Source organism: Xenopus laevis, chromosome 1L (genome assembly GCF_017654675.1).
Source record: "Xenopus laevis strain J_2021 chromosome 1L, Xenopus_laevis_v10.1, whole genome shotgun sequence".
Classification (NCBI taxonomy): Eukaryota; Metazoa; Chordata; class Amphibia; order Anura; family Pipidae; genus Xenopus; species Xenopus laevis.
The window spans coordinates 91,470,372-91,489,261 of record NC_054371.1 but is presented as its reverse complement, the minus strand read 5'-3'; the positions used below and the strand labels follow the sequence as shown (position 1 = coordinate 91,489,261).

At 38.4% G+C, this 18,890-nt stretch overlaps 1 protein-coding gene across 6 annotated transcripts in view; it reads right to left on the bottom strand.

The window, feature by feature from the left end:
- mapk10.L (mitogen-activated protein kinase 10 L homeolog) overlaps positions 1 to 7,342 on the bottom strand; it is a 142,878-nt gene extending 135,536 nt beyond the window's left edge. For 3 of the 6 annotated variants that reach the window (NM_001355484.1, NM_001355482.1, NM_001355483.1), the window contains exon 1: positions 6,751 to 7,342. In NM_001355484.1, coding sequence (NP_001342413.1) covers positions 6,751 to 6,753 — 3 coding nt within the window. In that variant the 5' untranslated portion in view covers positions 6,754 to 7,342. The remainder of the gene's footprint in view (positions 1 to 6,750) is intronic. The other 3 variants (XM_018253341.2, XM_041585104.1, XM_018253331.2) reach the window with 2 other exon arrangements.
- Between the last annotated feature and the right edge of the window lie 11,548 nt (positions 7,343 to 18,890).

The window sequence follows — 18,890 nt, the reverse complement described above, 5'->3', positions numbered from 1 at the left end:
GGATTTCTGGTCCAGAATACAATCCTAAATTCCCAAGGGTCACTAAGAGATGCCTAATGATGTAAATATGTCTGAAAAGCTTCCTGTTTTAAGTCAGATAGAGACAATTCCATTCTGCATTCTTCTTTTAGCTCTTAAAACAAGCTGTGCTATCTTCAGACTGGTTCTCACCCAGTAATGGCTGTTGTGCAGTGTCATCAAGAGGATAATGTAGAGAACCAAGAACTTGTGGCTCCATTTTGAATGACTTTTGTATAGTTTATACTGTCTATAAATCTGTAGCATCAATATAGATTATACCTTTTTATGTAATTTAGGGTATGATAAAGGGGATATTTAAAAAAATAACTTTGGTCTGGTTTTTTTCCAGTGATACTGGAACAATCAATATCATTAATAGGAACATGATGTTAATTAACAGCATGTCATTAAAATACTAATTTCTTGATATTAAAAGTAGGAAGTACAAGCACAAATTTTCAAACATTTTTGGTGCCCTGACATTAGATAATGCTTTATTACAGGAGATTTTCCAAAAATTATTGAAATAAATTATTTAATGAATTTTTGAAGTTTTCTAATTTAACTCCAATAAAGAGAGAAATATATATCAGATGACAAAGTGTCAGCTGGTCTGTGCCATTTCCGTAGCTATGAATAAAAACAGAAAGTCGTTTGTAAATTATTTTGTTAATGAAATTAAAGAGGAAAGTCACAAATGCAGATGTGCAATCTATTCCCCTAGATTGTTAGCTCTCACTAGCAAGGCCTTGGCCCCTGATATTGTCATAATTAAGTTTTTTGTTTACTGTTTATTAATTGAGTAATTAATTGTAAAGTTCAGTAGAATATATTATATAAAAAATAACAACAATAATAATAATATAATTATAGCTAAATGATGCAAATAGTTGTATACAATTTCTTTCTCATGGGACACCATCATTTGGTTTAGTGCCTTCAAGGGGATTAGGACAGGCTGCCCTAAAGGTTTTTAACAGTAAATATGCCCAAATGTGACAGTTTTACCATCTGTTCAATAGTTACTATTAAAGGGGTTGTTCACCTTCAAACAACTAGTTGTTATCAGATAGATCACCAGAAATAACGACTTTTTCCAATGACTTTCTATTTTCTATGTGTCACGGTTTTTCTAATATTGAAGTATGAAGTGTCATTTCTCTCCTTCTGAAGCAGCTCTGGGAGGGGGGGTCGCCGATCCTGTAAACTGTTCTAAATTGATACATTTAGTTGATACATTTCTTATCTTTGTCCCTGCTGAGCAGAATCTCTGGGTTTCATTACAGGCAGCTGTTAGAATTGATACAATTGTTGCTAATACTCCAGAGATGCTGCTGAGAAATGTATCAACTAAATGTTGCAAAATTGTAACAGTTCAGAATCTGCACCTGAATTACTGAGCTGTCAGACTCAAACACCAGAGACAGGAACATTCAACTTTAAACTTAGATTTTGGAAAAAACGTAAAAAATAAATAATGGAAAGTAATTGGAAAAAGTCATTATTTCTAGGGAACAATCTAAAAACAGCTAAATTGAAAAAAGTGTTTGGAAGGTGAACAACCCCTTTAAGGCCAGCAATTTAACTACTTCAACGCCTCAGAAGCCAATGGTAACATCTGCCAGACCCATCTAGCACTGAAAGGATTTGATAAGATGACAGAGCTCTGACAAAAGATAAAAACAATTGTTCTATATCAACTTATCTAATACAAGTAATTCAAAAATAAACAACTGGACTTGCTGAGTACTTATTAAAGACGTTTCACTGCTCATCCGAGCAGCTTCTTCAGTTCAACTGACTGGTGCAGAGTAAGAGAGGGATGTGATGTCAGGGGAAGAAGCAGTTCACTTCCCTATCTTCTGAGCAGGTAGAAACATCCCACCCGCCCTCCCCGTTTTGCAAATTTTGTGAAATGTCAGGAGTTTTCTACTTTATGTTCTCATATTATCTATTAATAACTGAAGATGGATGTTTTCATGAAAGCACTGTTATATTGTGGTTTCTGTATCTTTACACATTATAATTGTGAGAGTCTGTATTGTATTTATTTATGTTAAATTAATGTGAATCACTTGATCCAGGGAATGTTTCTGATCGCCATTTGGGTCAGAAAGGAATTTTTTCCCTCTTGAAGCATAATTGGCACTGGCTTCAGGCTGGGTTTTTGCCTTCCTCTGGATCAAAACAGTGCACATATGATATTATATTTTAAGTTTTATTTGTCACAGCAGCGGTAGGACCTTGTCAGAGTACTGCACAGGTAAGTTTAGAAGAGGAAGAAAGGAGGTTCTCTCCTGTGACTGCACGGTGGATTGATTGATACAGATGCTACTACTGCTTGTGCTAGGGGGCAGCCTGCTTGGATTTCCTATCATCGACACACTGCAGATGCAGGTCATCATCATTTATTTATATAGCGCTGTCAAGATACGCACTGCTGCGGTCGGCTCTATTTGCCGATAGGAAACACATATTTCAATTGAAGGTACCCTAAAAAAAATGTTGGCCTTGATTGCAAAAGATTTTATTAGTGAGTTCAATCATTTACATTCCCTTTAGAACAATATCCCCTAAGGTAGAATCCTCATGTAACATACTGCCTGGCCTTGAACCAGTAACCTGGTGTTTTCATGCTGTCTGCATTTTCTCTACTCTAAATGAGGAGACAGATAAGGGCTGGTTCAAATGTAATGGTATCCCTGAATTTGCAAGTATGCATGGCTTGTTTTACTTGTTGCTTTTGTTAATCTGGACATAGGTGCTCAGCATTAGCCATTAGTCTGGCTATAAAATCCCCTGCTCTTTGCTGACTCACTGTCCAATATAGGTCAAGTGTGCTTAGTCCTAGGTGCTCTGTTCCGTGTGATTGCTGTTCCTTATACTCCTGCTACCTGCTCCTGTCCTCTGTGAGACCTCCTGGTTCTGAATCCTAGCTTGTTCCTGACCTTGAGTTTGGTAAAACACCTGCCGGGGCTGGTATTACAAATTTACCGGCAATGTAGCTGTGTAGCTGCCGCTAAATTTGTAATACCCACAAAAAAGGCCCTTGGCCCCAATCCGATCAAAACGTACTTTTTTCAGCCGTCTTCTACCCGTCGCATGCCATGGTTCCACCACCTTTGACATCAAGATCCACCCCTTTGACATCACGGCCCGTTCCTTTTGTTCCCGCCCCCACCACTGGCCGGTGAAGATTTTGTAAAAAGGTGACAAACCTAGTCACCTCGGACCCCCTACCCTTCACTCCCTCAGCTCCATCACCAGATTTCCTATGGAAATCCATGGTGGAGGTGGGGGGGTTTAAAAATAAATTCAAAAAATAGGCACCCCAACAGCTGCCCCCAAAACTGTGCCGCCCTAGGCACAGGCCGTCAGGGCCTATATATATAAATATATGGCCCTGAACTTCATATAAGGGGAATAAGCACAAGTCACCACAGTACTTTGCTGCAAATAACTTTACTATGTTTGGGGCTATAAAGGACCCTGCAATATATGTCGTGGTGAATAAACAGGCGAAGAGTTCTTAGCAGTGGAACATATTGGTACCATGGAGCAAGATGGTAAGAGAATTTGGTGTTGTGGGGAAAGTCTGTTGTGAATATCCCCTAAAGTTTGAATGCATATTACCAACCATGCACTGCTCTTTAGGTATATTCTGAAGGACTCAGCTACAGTATTCATGAGGCTATAGTTTTATAAAAGGAAGCTTTACCCTTCTATGGTAGCTTGGGAAACACCTCCAAAGAGCCTACAATGGCAACTTCTACTACCAGAGAGCCTGACTAAGTAGTTTAAGGAAAATGTATTAATGCACATAAAATAGCTTTCTAGCAAAAAGTAAAATACAAAATTAGGCCTCTGCCACATGTTGCTTGCAGATGTTTAATGGCTAGTCTAAGTCTATCCCTGGACCACATAAATCCCCTTATGGTGGAGTCCAAAGTTCTGAAAAGGAGTAAGACATTATAGGTGACCCAATGATAGCTTTGTTTAAAAAAGTGGGAAGCTATATACAACACAACAGAAGAAAACCTGGAACTTAAAACCATTTATAGTATATCTATAATGTGCCAAAACAGTGCCAAAATTGTGCTATTTAAGCAATACAAACATCCAGACTGTTCATAGGCCTGTACTAGTTTGTGCCTGTTCCTCTTTATTATTAAGTCATCATCATCATCATTTATTTATATAGCGCTGTCAAGATACGCAGTGCTTAAAGTCATGGATATAATATACAGTATAAGGAATATACACACACACATATACATACAGTGTTGTTGTTTCACTTTTGCAGCCAGAAGCAATGCAGTAGGGAAATGGCAGTACTTATAGCCAACAAGGATACCATTGCTTTGGCACAAGGCCCTGCAAACTCTCTGATAAATGTATATATTCTGGCAACAAATCAAATACATTACCATAGTAATTACCCAAAACCAGGGTTGTCCTGTAAGCAGGAAACTGGTATTTTGTAGCTGTGAAAAGACTTCAGTAGGTCTTCCAGTGACTACATGAGTCTATGGAAAACGTCAGCTTTCTACATAAGGCTCAGGTGCCAAGGTTCATTCAGGCAGCATCAAATCAATTTCTGTTCTATTATATGCTTGTACTTATTTCCACTGGGAAAAATGTGCGTCACACTGACATTTTGATGCACTGAATTATAAATGGGCTAATTTTTTATATTTGTATATAGGTGAAAGGTTTAACTCACTTTGTAAACAAACATTAAATTTTCACTGTCAAAACAAAACAATGGAGGACAATCCTTCAAGGAATAATTCACTATATTGTATATGGCTGTGTACATTTTTTTCATGAAAGTGCTAGGACCAGACATATGTGTCATGCTGCTAAGGTTGCAGCAGAATCCCCATGCAAGCAATGGCATTGCCATTACGTTTTGGCAGCTGTCATTTCCACTGGGAGCTCTGCAGATTACCATTTTAATGGGAGGAAGGGAAAAGACAGAGGAAGAGCTGTCAGAAAATTAGGCTGCCTGGACAAAATGGAATAGTATAAACCACTGTGTTTTGCTTGCAGCAAGCATTATCATAATGAATGGCTGTTGCTTCAGCTAAAACAATACAGAGCAGATCTGTAACAATCATACATAAGGATATATTCATACAGACAAAAAACAGGGCCCTATCTTTTTCATATTAAAACCCAAGAAACATGAAATAAAAGAAGGCTCTCAATGTGTTCTATCTTCAGAAAAATTAACTCACAATAGACAGATTTATTGGTGTCTTTGAGGGGAAAAAACTGTAAACAGCAGCAATAGGCAGCTGCCGCATGTTTACTTGGGGGAAAATAAATGAGAACAGATTAGAGGTTTATTGAGGTCAGCACTTTTTTGGCATTTCACAGTGTGCTGCAGAGAGCCCAAAGCCATAGTAATATAATAAGTGGATGGTTAATGCTTCACTCTTCACATAGAGCTGAACGGTCACATTGTCGCAGCCAATGGTTTCTGTGCACAGATGAGCTACAGGAAAGGCCTGCATAACAACGCATATTGTCTAATACTTACGAATGCAAACCTGGAAAATAACTCATCTAATTCATTAGCATTTTCCTATTCAAATTATGCACAGTGGATAAGATGACAAGTCACTTTATACTATAATCATCAATGATTGGTTTTACTTGCTTTTAGAGATCCTTTACAGCAATGGTCCTAAGCCTCTAAGCTTGTTTACCAAAGTATAAACCGCAAAGAGAACTAACACTGCAGAGCTGCACTGCTTAACCAATGACAGAAAATTAGAAACATATAATAGCAAACTTTGTGCAAACAGTCTGTTATCTGCCTTTTATACAACAAGAAATTATTTTACTTAATTATTTGCAGTCTTCCCATAACCAATAATCCATGTATTTCTATTTACAAATGCTGACTAAGCTATAAATCATTCACCAATTGGCAAATTTACCTTTTACATACATAGTTACTAGCAAATGATTAAAAACAGTAATGAAATACATAGGAAAATATAATTAGGAATATTTAGGATCTTTAGGACTTTAACAGTAAGTCAGAAATAGGTCTATCTATGGCCTTCTAGAACTACATCTCCTGTAAACAGGGTGCCTGAGAATGGGTACTGTAGTTGTACAGTAGCTGGGGCTTGCTCTAAATAAACCTGTATCTAATTATTTAAAATCCATTGGAATCAGAGTGCTAACATAAAAATGTATTTAAGGATGTAAAATCTAATTGCAAAAAATGCATTGGTTTCAATATACTCTCTTGTGTTCATAATCCAGTAAAATTTAAATGACAGCAATAGCTTTTCATGTTTTGATGAGGCCATTTTCCCATTCCCCTGTTGTGAATGGAAAGAAAAAGGTACAAGTGGTGTGGATGGCATAAACATAACAATTAGAACATAGTCCCCTTAGCCTGTATATTAGCATCAGAACAGGGCTGCATTAGTGCTCCCTGGCACCTGCTTCTTTTCTGGCTGTGTATCTTGCTACATGAATTGAGAGGTGAATTAATATTACCAATCCTGCTGCCCTACGGCATAAATATGGTTTTTCAATAACCTCCCACCATTTATTTGTTTGGCAATAGTTCATGCAAGCAATCACTGCACCCAATAATTTCACCCAGAAGTTACATAAGAAACAATACAGGATTGTATTTTTTGAAAGGAATAAACATAAGATCTGCATTCACAATAACAGCATACCGAGACAAGGGCTACTCACCATTCCGTGCCTGCACTGCAACAATCCACATCCACAATGGCTCCTCCAAAGACAGCGATTCTAGGTAGCTTTTGTGGACCACATTCCAAAATACATTGTGTGGGGGTCGAATTAAACAATGGTCATAAATGGTGTAGTATAGGAAACGAAGATTAAAAAAAAATTCTTGTAAATATAGGAGACAATGAAATTAAATCTTTGTATAACGTTTTAACAATAAAAATAAGCACAAAAAAGATAATGAAAAGGGAGTGATGAAAAAGCACAGATAGGCTTGCTGAATCACCTTCTTTCACTGCCTGGAAAGCATTGTGCACAGTGATGCTGCCTGTACCATTGTGAAAGCTACGACAGGAGATAGGCAAAAGGGTTTTAGGGAATGGAGTCGCTATGGCAACTAAAAGGAGCATGCATGACGTCAAAGTACAGAGAGGTCTCAGGGGGTGAGATGGGTGGGGGAGAAGGAAAAAACACATAGGAAGAGGGAAGAACGGATTTTAATCTGCAGTCACAGCTATCTATTCTGTGAATCAGAGGCTGCTGGTAGGAAATGACAGGCAAATAAGGAAGGAGAAACACAGAAAGGAGCAGCCTCTGTAACATCACAGAGACTATCCTGCATAGAGGATTGACTCTTCTACCTGAAAGAAGCTGTACCATTCTTCTTTGCAATGAAATACCTAAATATTTTGTCACATATAAAGCCTAAACACAGTTTTACAGATATATAGCAAAAGATTATACAGTTTAATATATATATGTAAGGTATTAAATAAAGGGGAGGGGTTATTTAAAAGCTCAACTGTGCATTATTACAGCATTATTACAGCAACATCCGGGTCCCTCTCTCAGCCAGGCAAGGTCATATGTGGTATTGGTGATGCTTACAAAAGACCTAGTGATGGATGGGTTATCACCACACAATTATCTCTATGGGGTCCCATGATTTCTTATGGCAGGACCATGATCATACAGTAAATTTGTAACTAGTAACTTAGAACCCCTGTTTTTGGAAATGTATGCTCTTGTACAGAATGAGTTAATAATTAAACAAGGGACCAGTTTTAGTTCTTCTTTTTGTGCTTTTATACAAAAAGAAAATTGATAGTCTAGAGTTTTATTATCTTTATAAATTGCTGTTATGGTCAACAAATGAAATGCACAGTTAAATCAGCATACTGTGTAGCAAGCTGATGTTTAAGCAACCACTTCACAGGGCCGGAAATAGGGGTAGGCAGAGTAGGCACGTGCCTAGAGCAAAAAAACTTTCATTGCTACCTACCCCAGTCCGGTTTGCAAAGTACGGCTAGTTGCATTTGTTTGTGCGTCTGCTAATGTGTTTGCACAGTGAGGGGGTGATGCTGCAGGTCAGCGCGCATGCACTCATGTACGTAGGGGCGCCAGAGGGAGTGATGCGGCTAGCTGCTAATATCTATAATTACTCAAAATTTGCTCAAAGCTTAAACTTTTTGTCCATTCATAGGCGTTCCATGCCATGCCCACTAACTTAAATTAATTATGTTATGAAGACCCTATAACAGAAAGATCCGTTATCCAGAAAACCCTAGGTCCCAAGCATTCTGAATAATAGGTTCCATACCTGCACAATAGAAATGAATAAATTAACCCTTATTTCTCATAATGCAGTCTGAGGGCTTTACATAAATATAGCATCTTTAGCCTCCAAAATCTACAGTAGGCTCTGGTTACTTCAATCACATAAGTCAAAATGCTGCACACACATGCTTCCAAATGCTGTCTTTGAGCCCTAGCTTATTTAAGAAAAAACCCTTTTTGCTGGACATCTTGCTGGAAAATAAAGCATCAGAGAGTTTATTATATTTATGTATTTTCCATTAAGCACCTCTTCTCCAGAGTAAATGATGCCATCTTGAACAGTCTTTCTTCATAAATGAGGCAGCAGCATAACATCACGAGGCTGCTACCCCCCCCCCGCCCTTCTCAGACTGAAACCTCCCTGGCTCTCCCCTCCCTGCCAGCTCAAGCGCCTGTGCAGACTACAACTTTCCTGGCTCTCCCCGCCCGCTCAAGTGCACACGCTTGCTTTACCAGTGCTATATAAAGGAGAGAAAAGGACCCCTCCTCCTACAAATCTATACTTCTTTAAATTCAGCTTAAAACCTTGCTTGCCCTTGCTGCTGCTGACTGGCTTTTGCTTTCCACATAAAAGTTTATTATCCACAAGTATTACAAGGTCTTCTCCATCAGGCATTTGCCATTGGGTTTGCATATTTTTACATCCTGGTGCCAGTGTATCCTGATCCCCCTGCAAAGCATTTTACATCCTGGATGGACGTAATTAGCCTGTACAGTTTTGTGTCAACTGCAACATTATTGACAATGACCACCTCCAAATCATTAATTAACAAATTATATAAAATATTGACCCAATAAAGGACATTAAATGCAGACTTTTGTCTAGGAAGTAGTCATTTGTATTATAAGCTTTGGTAAAATCCAAATAGATGACATCTACAGCATACTTGATCATCTGGTGCTCCATGCAAAGACCAGTGCCAGGAGGCACACCACAGCCCTGTACTTACCTTGCCTGACATATAAATGTCACAATATAAGGCATATATATATACGTATATATATATATATATATATATATATATATATATATATATATATGTATATATATATACATATATATACATATATATATATATATATATATATATATATATATATATATATATATATATATATATACACATATATATATTAATACGGCAGCACATAAACCAGTGCAATTAGCATTAGAATTTAATAATCAGCCCTGTAGCATCATTTTATATTACAGGACAATCTAATTTTCTGTTTGATAATTTACGACAACCCCTAAACTTAGCTTGTTAACAGCTGCTCAAACCACACTAAGCATTGTGAGTGTCGAAGACACTCTCTAAAATGGTTACTCCCCGTGACAAGTTTGAAGTCCTGGATTATTGCTGCTATTGAGAAGCTGAAACTTTAGGCTGTTGCAATTAGTTTAGTATATTAAATATAACCTTTTTAGCCATATTCATTTTTAGGGTTTAGTTCTGCTTAATTGACAGTCGTATTTGACACACAGTACAGAAATTCCAGACTATTTAATTCTCTTTACTCTTTTTTGCAAAAAGTATTCAGTATTTTCCAAAATTAAAATAAATATTATTTGTAGACCAAAAAGCAGTCAAACAATTTCAATATGTATTTAATTTTAATACCCATATTAACTAAACTGCATATAAAGTGTGTAAAAAAAACTTTTAATTTTTGAAAGGAATGTGTTAGCCAGCATTTGCTTTTGAATAGTTCATAATTATTAGCAATTGAATCCATTATGCTAAAGACCTGTGTAAGAAAATGGGAATTTAAATATCCTGCCTAACTGCTAGCTAATCCAGATAACGGTAAAAAATCTAAAGCCATATGCAATTTGCCTGGATCAACTTTGTAAATGTACTGTACTGTGTTTATTTACACAATTATACCTTTTGCATCCTGCCCCCATCCCCTTGCCCCACACCCAACACTGTCCTTGATGGCAGGTGGTAGCACACTATACTCCATTAGTTATTTTCCACAATTGTACTTTTTACCCCTTCCCCCACAACCTACACTGTTCCTAATAGCAGATGGTAGAGCATTGCACTCTTTTTTTGTTGAAATAATTACTGTATGTTTTTTCCTCTTTGCCACACTCCCCCACCCCCAGTCTATTCTTCATTGATTATTTTTTATTGCTGGAGTTGAAAATCCTAGTGCAGGGTCCCATTGAGTCAACTAGATTCATTTGGCCTATGGCTTGTCAACTAGATTCATTTGGCTATGCCTTTGTCTTATGTGGCTAATTGGATGATTTTGCCCTTTGCCCCATTAGAAAATAAGGCCCTTTTTCACAGTGCATGTGCATGACCAAATTTGGTCTGTCTGTTTTAATATTATCAACCAACCATCTGGATATATATGGGCACATGTAATTTTTTAAAAAGGAAGGTCAGGTTTGGCCACTGGTGAGTAACAGGCAGGTAGGAGCCGGTTTGCTAAGTAACCCCTAGTGCACCCATTAATGGCTGGATAAAGACCGGAAGCCATGATAAAGGTAAAAAAAACTGGATTTAATGAATTGGAAAAATATCAAAACAAGAGAAAGCAAGTTTCAATGGAGGACTTTGGTGAGGCTTAATGGTAAACAAAGGCAGAAAGGTCAGGGCTGGCGGCATAAGGCAGGTCAAGGTCAATGGCAGAAAGCAGACAGCAAGGTTGAGAAACGGGCTGGAGGTCAGAATGAGGGAAATCCACAGCAAAACAGGAATCTGGGCAACAGACGGAGACTGGAGAGCAGGATCAAGGAACCAGGCAGGGAACACAAGAGCCAGGTAGAAATTATGGAAAACAGAAGGGCACAGGAACAAGGAATCAAGAATCACTGAATAGCAGGAATTACAGGCAAGATCAGGCTTGGGAGCTTTAGATGATCAAGAAAAAGGAAGGTGTAGAATTATAAAGACTGTTAATTGCTGGGGCAGTAACACGTGCTGTTAATGAGGCAGGAGGAGGTGATAGTGTAGCAGGGATTGTTATTGGGAGCCTGTTCAGGAAACAGCATGAGCATAGGCCTCCCAGTGGCTTGCCAGAATAATGCATGTAATTGCACAGGGCTTGATTCCTCACAGTTCCGGACACAGAGGAGCAAATTCACTAGAGGGTGAATTTCCACACTTTTCGTCACAGGCACAAATTTGTTACCACTACGGTAATTCACTAAAATGCAAATTTGCAGCCAAATGCTAGTGAATTTTCGGTAGCGTTTATTTTTCAGCACAGCCATTTCAAAGTTATTTTTCTCTAGTGTTCAATTCTGCCTAGCGAAACGTCATTAGTACTCTTACGCTTAGGTCAATTTGAATAGGGTGGGTACATATAGGTCATATATATGTCTTTATTAGAGATGTTGGTGCAAATGCTTGAAGTGGCCACTTATTATTACAAATATCCAAGGAAGCAAAATAAAGACAAAATAGATCCTCTAATGCCTTAGACATGAGCCCACCCTAAAACAAATGTGGCATGCCCCTCAAATGGTTGGGGAACAAAAATCTTTAATAGTTAGCACTTTTGAAGGCAATTCCGCTTAAAAAAATGAAAAACGCCAGTGTTTTTTAGAACTTTTATGACTTTCTGGCATACAGGATATGATGTCACTGATTGAGGAGGATGAAGCTTCATCTTATCAGTTCGCTAGTCTAAGGTGGTGAAGGAAACTCTGACAAAAGAGGTAACGTTATGTAAAATTAGCAATTTAGTTAATTTGTGGAATAACGATTGTTTTCCTGAGCGAAAATTCGCCTGGCGGTAGGACGCGAAACTACGCTAACGATGGTCTCTTTCGCTAGCAAATTGTCCTCTACACCTGTTTGTAAATTGTGGATGTCCATGTGGATGAGATTTATGTCGAATTTTCGCTAGCGATGGCCACTTCGCCCTTTGGTAAATCTGCCCCAGAGTCTGACAATTGTTGGCAGGTAAGAAGGTATAGCTCATAGTTCAAGTTGATCCAGGGACTAGTCCAATTGCCATTTTGGAGTCAGGAATTTTTCCCCCCTCTGGGGCAAATTGGAGAGGCTTCAAATGGGGTTCTTTGTCTTCCTCTGGATCAACTAGCAGTTAGGCAGGTTAAAATAGAGTTAAAAGGTTGAACTTGATGGACGTGTGTCTTTTTTCAAACTTACTTACTACAGTATGTTACTATTTAAAAACAGAATTATCCTTCCTTACATTACAATTTTTATTGCAGACATATTAAAATAAACCTATAGCCCTGCCAATAAAAGGAATTCTACATGTGCCCTGGCCATTTCAGCACTAACTTCTAAAATACTGAAACTACATTTTTTTAAAGATTTCCGTTTTCCCTGTAATAAGACAGAACAGGCATAGGATCCATTTTAATGAAACCCATTATCCAAAAAGCTCTGAATTACAGAAAGACCCATAGACTGCATTATAATGAAATAATTAGTTAATTTTTTCTACAATAATAGGACATTATCTTGAACTTGATTCCACTTAAGATATAATTAATCCTTATTTTAGGCAAAATCTCTTCAGTCTGATTTTAAAAAATAAGGGCAGCCCCCTGGGATCATAGGATTCGGGGTGCACACGAACATACCAAACAAACTACTTGTTAAGTCAAATGAGCCAATAAACAGGCAAAATTCTGTCTTTTGCTTCCTCACTTCTTCCTGTTACAGATAGAGTTGTAGTATTTCTGGTCAGGTGATCTCTGAGGCAGCACAGAGACTTTCACAAAATGGTGGTTCAAGGCAAGAGATGTAAAAGGGCAATATTTACCTAAATATATATACCAGTTTGATAATATTCTTTAATATTCCACTTAATTTGATATAATCTATCTGTTCAAGTATTCATTTTGGAGGGATAGTTTTCTTTTGAATATTTTTTAGTTGACTTAAAGCATGATCCAAATTACAGAAAGAACCATTATCTGAAAAACCCCAGGTACCTTGTACTTGATGGTAACTAAGCTGCATCATTCCATGTTTGCAGAAGAACAATCCTATGGACTTTTTGTAATATGGAAATGTTTTTTATAGACTTAAGGCATGGTGCTCTAAATTACAAATCATGGTCTCAAGTATTCTGGATAATATATCACATACCTGCAAAATACTATTCTGAAGTTAGGCTTTTGCAGGGATTGTGTGCTAGATACAAGAAATACAAAGCATTCATGTGTGAATTCTACAGGGTATACTACAGGGCAATGGTTATATTACCAAAATTCTGTTTCTGGAAAACTAACAAACCTGTCAAGGTGACAAGTTATGATGATTCTTTAAAGATGGTAAACACACAAAAGGGTTGTTTAAGAAAGACATGCCTTGGGTTGCATGACTATTATTCAAATATTGCACTTATTTTGCAGTGACTGCAAGCAAGATATGACAGCTAAAATGCACCTCAGAAGTTTATCCCTTAAAACCATCTTCTTTAGAATAAGCCAAAAAAAATCAGTAGCAGTGGAAAATATGATGATGAATAAGTAGGATAATTACATTACTTTTTGAAAGCTGTAAAAAATACTGTGAAAGGAGTGTGAAAAAAATACAAATATTTTCCAGTTATATCCATCAGACTTTTAACAACATTTACTAGAATATTTAGCTATTTATTCAACTCTCTCCAGTTTGCAATTTCAGCAATCTGGTTGCTATGAAATTACTGTAGCAACCATGCATTGATTTGAATAAGGGACTGGGCTATAAATAGCAGAGAGCCCAAAGATAAAGATGAGTAATAACAATACATTTGTAACCTTACAGAGCATTTGTATTTTTAAATCGGGCAGTGACCCCTATTTGAAAGCTGGTAAGAGCCAGAAGAAAAAGGCAAATAATTAAAAATCTATAAAACATCTCAAATAGGGACTTGAAGATAGCCGCATTTTAGGAGCGCTCCTAAGTCAGGGCCGAAATCGAATACCATCACAATGTCCCAATACAAGGATTGCTGCCAAATCGATCCCATGACATAAGGATTGTGAGGGGAAATAATAAATTCATCTATTTTGCTCTTTCCTCAAATGCATTCCCCTGAAGTCAGCGCTCCCAACCTGTGAACCCAAACAAATAACTGCATATAGCAGCACATCCATCGGTAAGGGGAGATCCATCTGATCACACAAATTACCAGACAAATAAGGACAAATAATAAAGGGACTCACGCTACTTCAGAGAACCCAAAAGCACGGACCTGAACCAGAACACAGCACAACTGCAGGAGAGAGAGATTGTGAGTGACATCCACCCAATCATTGGTGGAATGGACTGCTATGCAAACCATTTGCGGGAAGTCGACTCAGCAGAGGATTTTGAATACCGGAGAGCACAGGCCGTAAGTACAGGCCGCATACGACAAAACCTTAACCATGCACACGTGGTCACAGTCAAAATCCTCAACTATGTCTCACATATATATATATATATATATATATATATATATATATATATATATATATATATATATATATATCATTAAACATGGCATACAGTCAGTGGAATGAATAAAACTTCACTTATTTTGAGAAAATCCAAACTCCGTGGGTCACGTTTCAGTGGTGCTCTATCTAGGAACTTTGCTGCTCAACAGTTCCATGTATACAGCAGTAACCAAGAAGATTCAGATGGCACACACAAACTTCACTTATTCAATACTTTATAACTCAGTGACTTATTACAAAAAGTAAAAGAACCAAGACGTGTGGCATTTAAAGCTACAGACACCTGAGCAGGTATTGATTATTCTATCAAGAACTACAACTGTCTCTCTCAAATTAAAGAACAATACTTTGAACCTCTGAATTACAAAACGAATAAGAGTGCTGTACTTCCAGAAGAATATATAAACTACAAGGCGGTACTAAATACAGCATACCACCTCATCCTATCACTTATTATGGAACCAAAATTAAGTAAGCATCTTCATATTGCCTTATAGGAGGAGACAAAATACATATAAACCTACAATAAAGGTGATCTGTTTTAACGGACAAAGAACGACCACTAAACAAACTGAACTTATAACAAATATCTACTCTACAAATTTTTTTTTCATCAAACATGGAAAAATACTTGGGCCAACCCAACGCAAAATCACAAAGACAAATAAAACAAAAACTCAAAAACTCAAAGACAAAAAGACGATACAGGATCCCAATCCAACAGATTCAGAAACTGAAACTAATGCTCAACCACCAACTCAACAAACCCAAGCAGAGAACCTAATGAAAGTAGAGGGGCCCTGGCTGGACAAAAATTGGACAGTATAAAGGAATCTGTGACGGAAATACTTCAACAAATAACTAACCAAAATCAAAGAATAACAGATGCTAAACAAAGAGTCAGTACTTTGGAAGATGAACTGGATAATACACAAAAACTAGTGGATGCACAACAAAGAGAGATCACTATTCTAGCTGACAAAGTGGATGACCTTGAAAACAGGAGCAGACGGAACAACCTCTGAATAGTAGGCATCCTGGAATCAGTCAAAGGAACAGAATTGGAACAATTTCTAAAATCCAAACTACCATCTATATTAAAAATGGAAGAAACTCAATCTCACTTCCTAATCGAAAGATTTCATAGAATCGGCCTCCACTAACCACTGACTCCAATAGACCAAGACAAGTCATATTTAAACTCCTTAACTACACAGACAAAATAAACATTTTATCGGCTTACAGTAAAAACAGAAATCTACAATATGAAACCAACTGAATTTAGATCTTTTAAGACTTTTCAGCTTCATTTACCGTGAAAAGAAAGGAATTTTCACCAATCTGCACAACTCAGGATACAGATTTTCCTTGCTATTTCCTGCAAAACTGAAAATAAAAGACACTGGGAAAATTATATTTTTCGAAAACCCGAAACAAGCCAAGGAAAACTATGAAAGGAAATCTAAAGATACCGATCAAACCTAATTTGACATTCACACTTTGACTGAAACACATGCAGCGAAAATATTCCACACCTATAATGTGACACGCAAAACATAAGGGCCAGATGGCCTCTCAGCAGAATTTTATAAAAACTGATCACCAGACATAACATCAATCTTGACTACCTTATGTTGGAAAACAACAGACAGAGATTGTTCCAGTGCATGTTACTTAATGCAGGGAGGGTCTATTGTTGCTTAGCAATGTTATATCATGTTTTTGTTCATTTTTCCACATAAAGCAGTCTTTCTTTAAATGGCCTGGCTTTTTACAGCGAAAACACACTCTGCTCTGTGTATCTCCTTTTCCAGCTTTAAGAGCTGTTTCTGGTGCTATAGTTTCTTTGACAGCTCTGTTTTCCTTTCTGTGATTATATTCATCAATTAACTTGCCTCTGACATATTCTAGAGTTAATTCTGACTCTGGTCTGACTTCAATGGCATTTATCAGAGGGCAATATGATTAGGAAGGCTGCATAGAAGTAGAGCTGCTAAATTTTTTCCCTCTCCAATTCTTCTGAGCTGCAATTTCTAAAGTTGCATTTAAATGTTCCTGCATTTCCTGATTTTCTGGTGTCTCATGCTTACGCAGCAGGTACAGTTTACTGTTTAAGTTTGATCTCTCATGGAGTGCCTGCAGTGCATTCCACATACCTTTTGCTGTAGGTTCTTTCCTGATGTGAATCAGTTGATCATCTTCCACCAGTAGGCTAATAACTGCTTTAGCCTGTCTGTTTATTTTATCTCAATCCTCAGAATTGTTTTCTGGTCTCTCTGTGCAGAGTACCTCCCACAGAGCATCCTTACATAAAAACATGTCCACCTTAAATTTCCATAGCTGATAGTTGCTGTTATTCAGCTGTTCTATGCCTGACCTGAACTCCAGACTAGCTGCCATTTTACCATGTGCTCAGCTTCTGTCTGTCTCTCCAGAGATTCTCAGGATCAGATACCAGTGGTGCTGTGATCTGGGCCCATAAACTGTCTGCAGAGAGCTGATCTGAACTGCATGTAAAAATTGTCTGTAAGTGAGGACAGACACACCAACTTCTGTGTGAACAATAACTTGGTTACTTTATAGAACTCAGCATAAACACTTACAGCATAACATGTCTGTAACAGGAACTTTTCATAGAGAACATAAACAGGAATAGGAAGAAGAAAATCACACAGGGTTACAGATCAAACATGACATCACATTGATAAGCAACAATAGACCCTTGGTAGCAGAGGATGGTTTTTGATAAGGAAGACTCTTCAAAATATACGCTGTGGCTTTCTGTCACTTTGCAGGTTTTAGGATTTAGAACACTGTAAGCTTTACTTTGCTCACTGTATCCAACCAATATACCTGCTGTAGTTCTGTCTCCCAGTTCATGGCATTTTTAACTTGGAATGTGCACATATGCCTAGCAACCAAATGTTCACAAGTGATTTACACTAGGTTTCTTACCATTCCACAGCTCATAAGGGGTAGCTACTATAGATTTTGTTGGTAGACAGTTTTGTAGGTATGTTGTTTTGTAGGTATTATTGCTTCTCCCCAGAATTTGATTAGGAGGTTGGCATAATTTAGCATACACCTTGTCATCTCTACAAGTATGCGATTCTTTCTTTCTGCTACACCATTCTGGAGTGTATGGAGCACTTGTTTGATGTTGAATGCCTTGTTCCTTTAGATATGCTTTAGCTTCAGTGATTGTGTACTTCTCTCCATTGTCAGATCATTGCCTGCTCTCAGGGCCGCCATCAGGGGAGGACAGGGGGGACAAGTGTCCCAGGCCCAGGCATGAAGGGGGGCCCGGCAGCGCTACAGTTTTGAAAGAGCCGGGCCCCCCTTGCGAGCACAAGTTGAGCGCTGAGGGGTGGCTGTGAGTCTTTACTTCCTCAAAGTGGTCTCTGTGGCGGGAGGGCAGCCTGGTGCTGAGCTGGGAAATAGCTCTCGGCTTGTGCCAGGTTCAGCTCGTGCGCCAGGTACAAGGTAAGTGGGGAGCGCCGGGTTGGGAGACACGGTGGGTTGTGAGTCGGCGTGGGAGATACATTATGAGCGCTGTGTTACAGTTCAGTACTGTGGTGTGTCCCTGCTGCCTCGTACCTTATTCAACTCACAGGGGGTGAGACTGGAAGAAAACTTCCTGCCTCCTCCCTCCGCAACCTGCTACTTGCCAGCTGTTCCTGAACTACAATTCCCAGCAGCACTTTGGCGTGGAGGAATGCTGGGATGGATGTGTAATCCAAGCACGGTTATTATACCTGCTTCTGTGGGCTGCTGATCTTGGAACTACCCTAGTAGCAACCCTAGTGCCAGGAGGGGCCAGTTAACCTACCTGTATGGTTTTGGAATGTGGGAGGAAAGCAAAGTAAGAACATAAGATCTCCATGCAGAGAGTAGCCAGGCCGAAGTCAACATCAGCACCCCAGCGATGCAAGGTATCCAAACTATTGCCATTATATTGCCCATCAGCGATCTAGCTGTTGTTGCAACTGCAACTCCACAACATCCAGCTGTCAGAGGGATACTGGGAGTTATAGTGAACAACAGTTGTAAATGAAGCAGGTCTGACATGCCCCCACTTATACGTGTCCCCCACCATTCC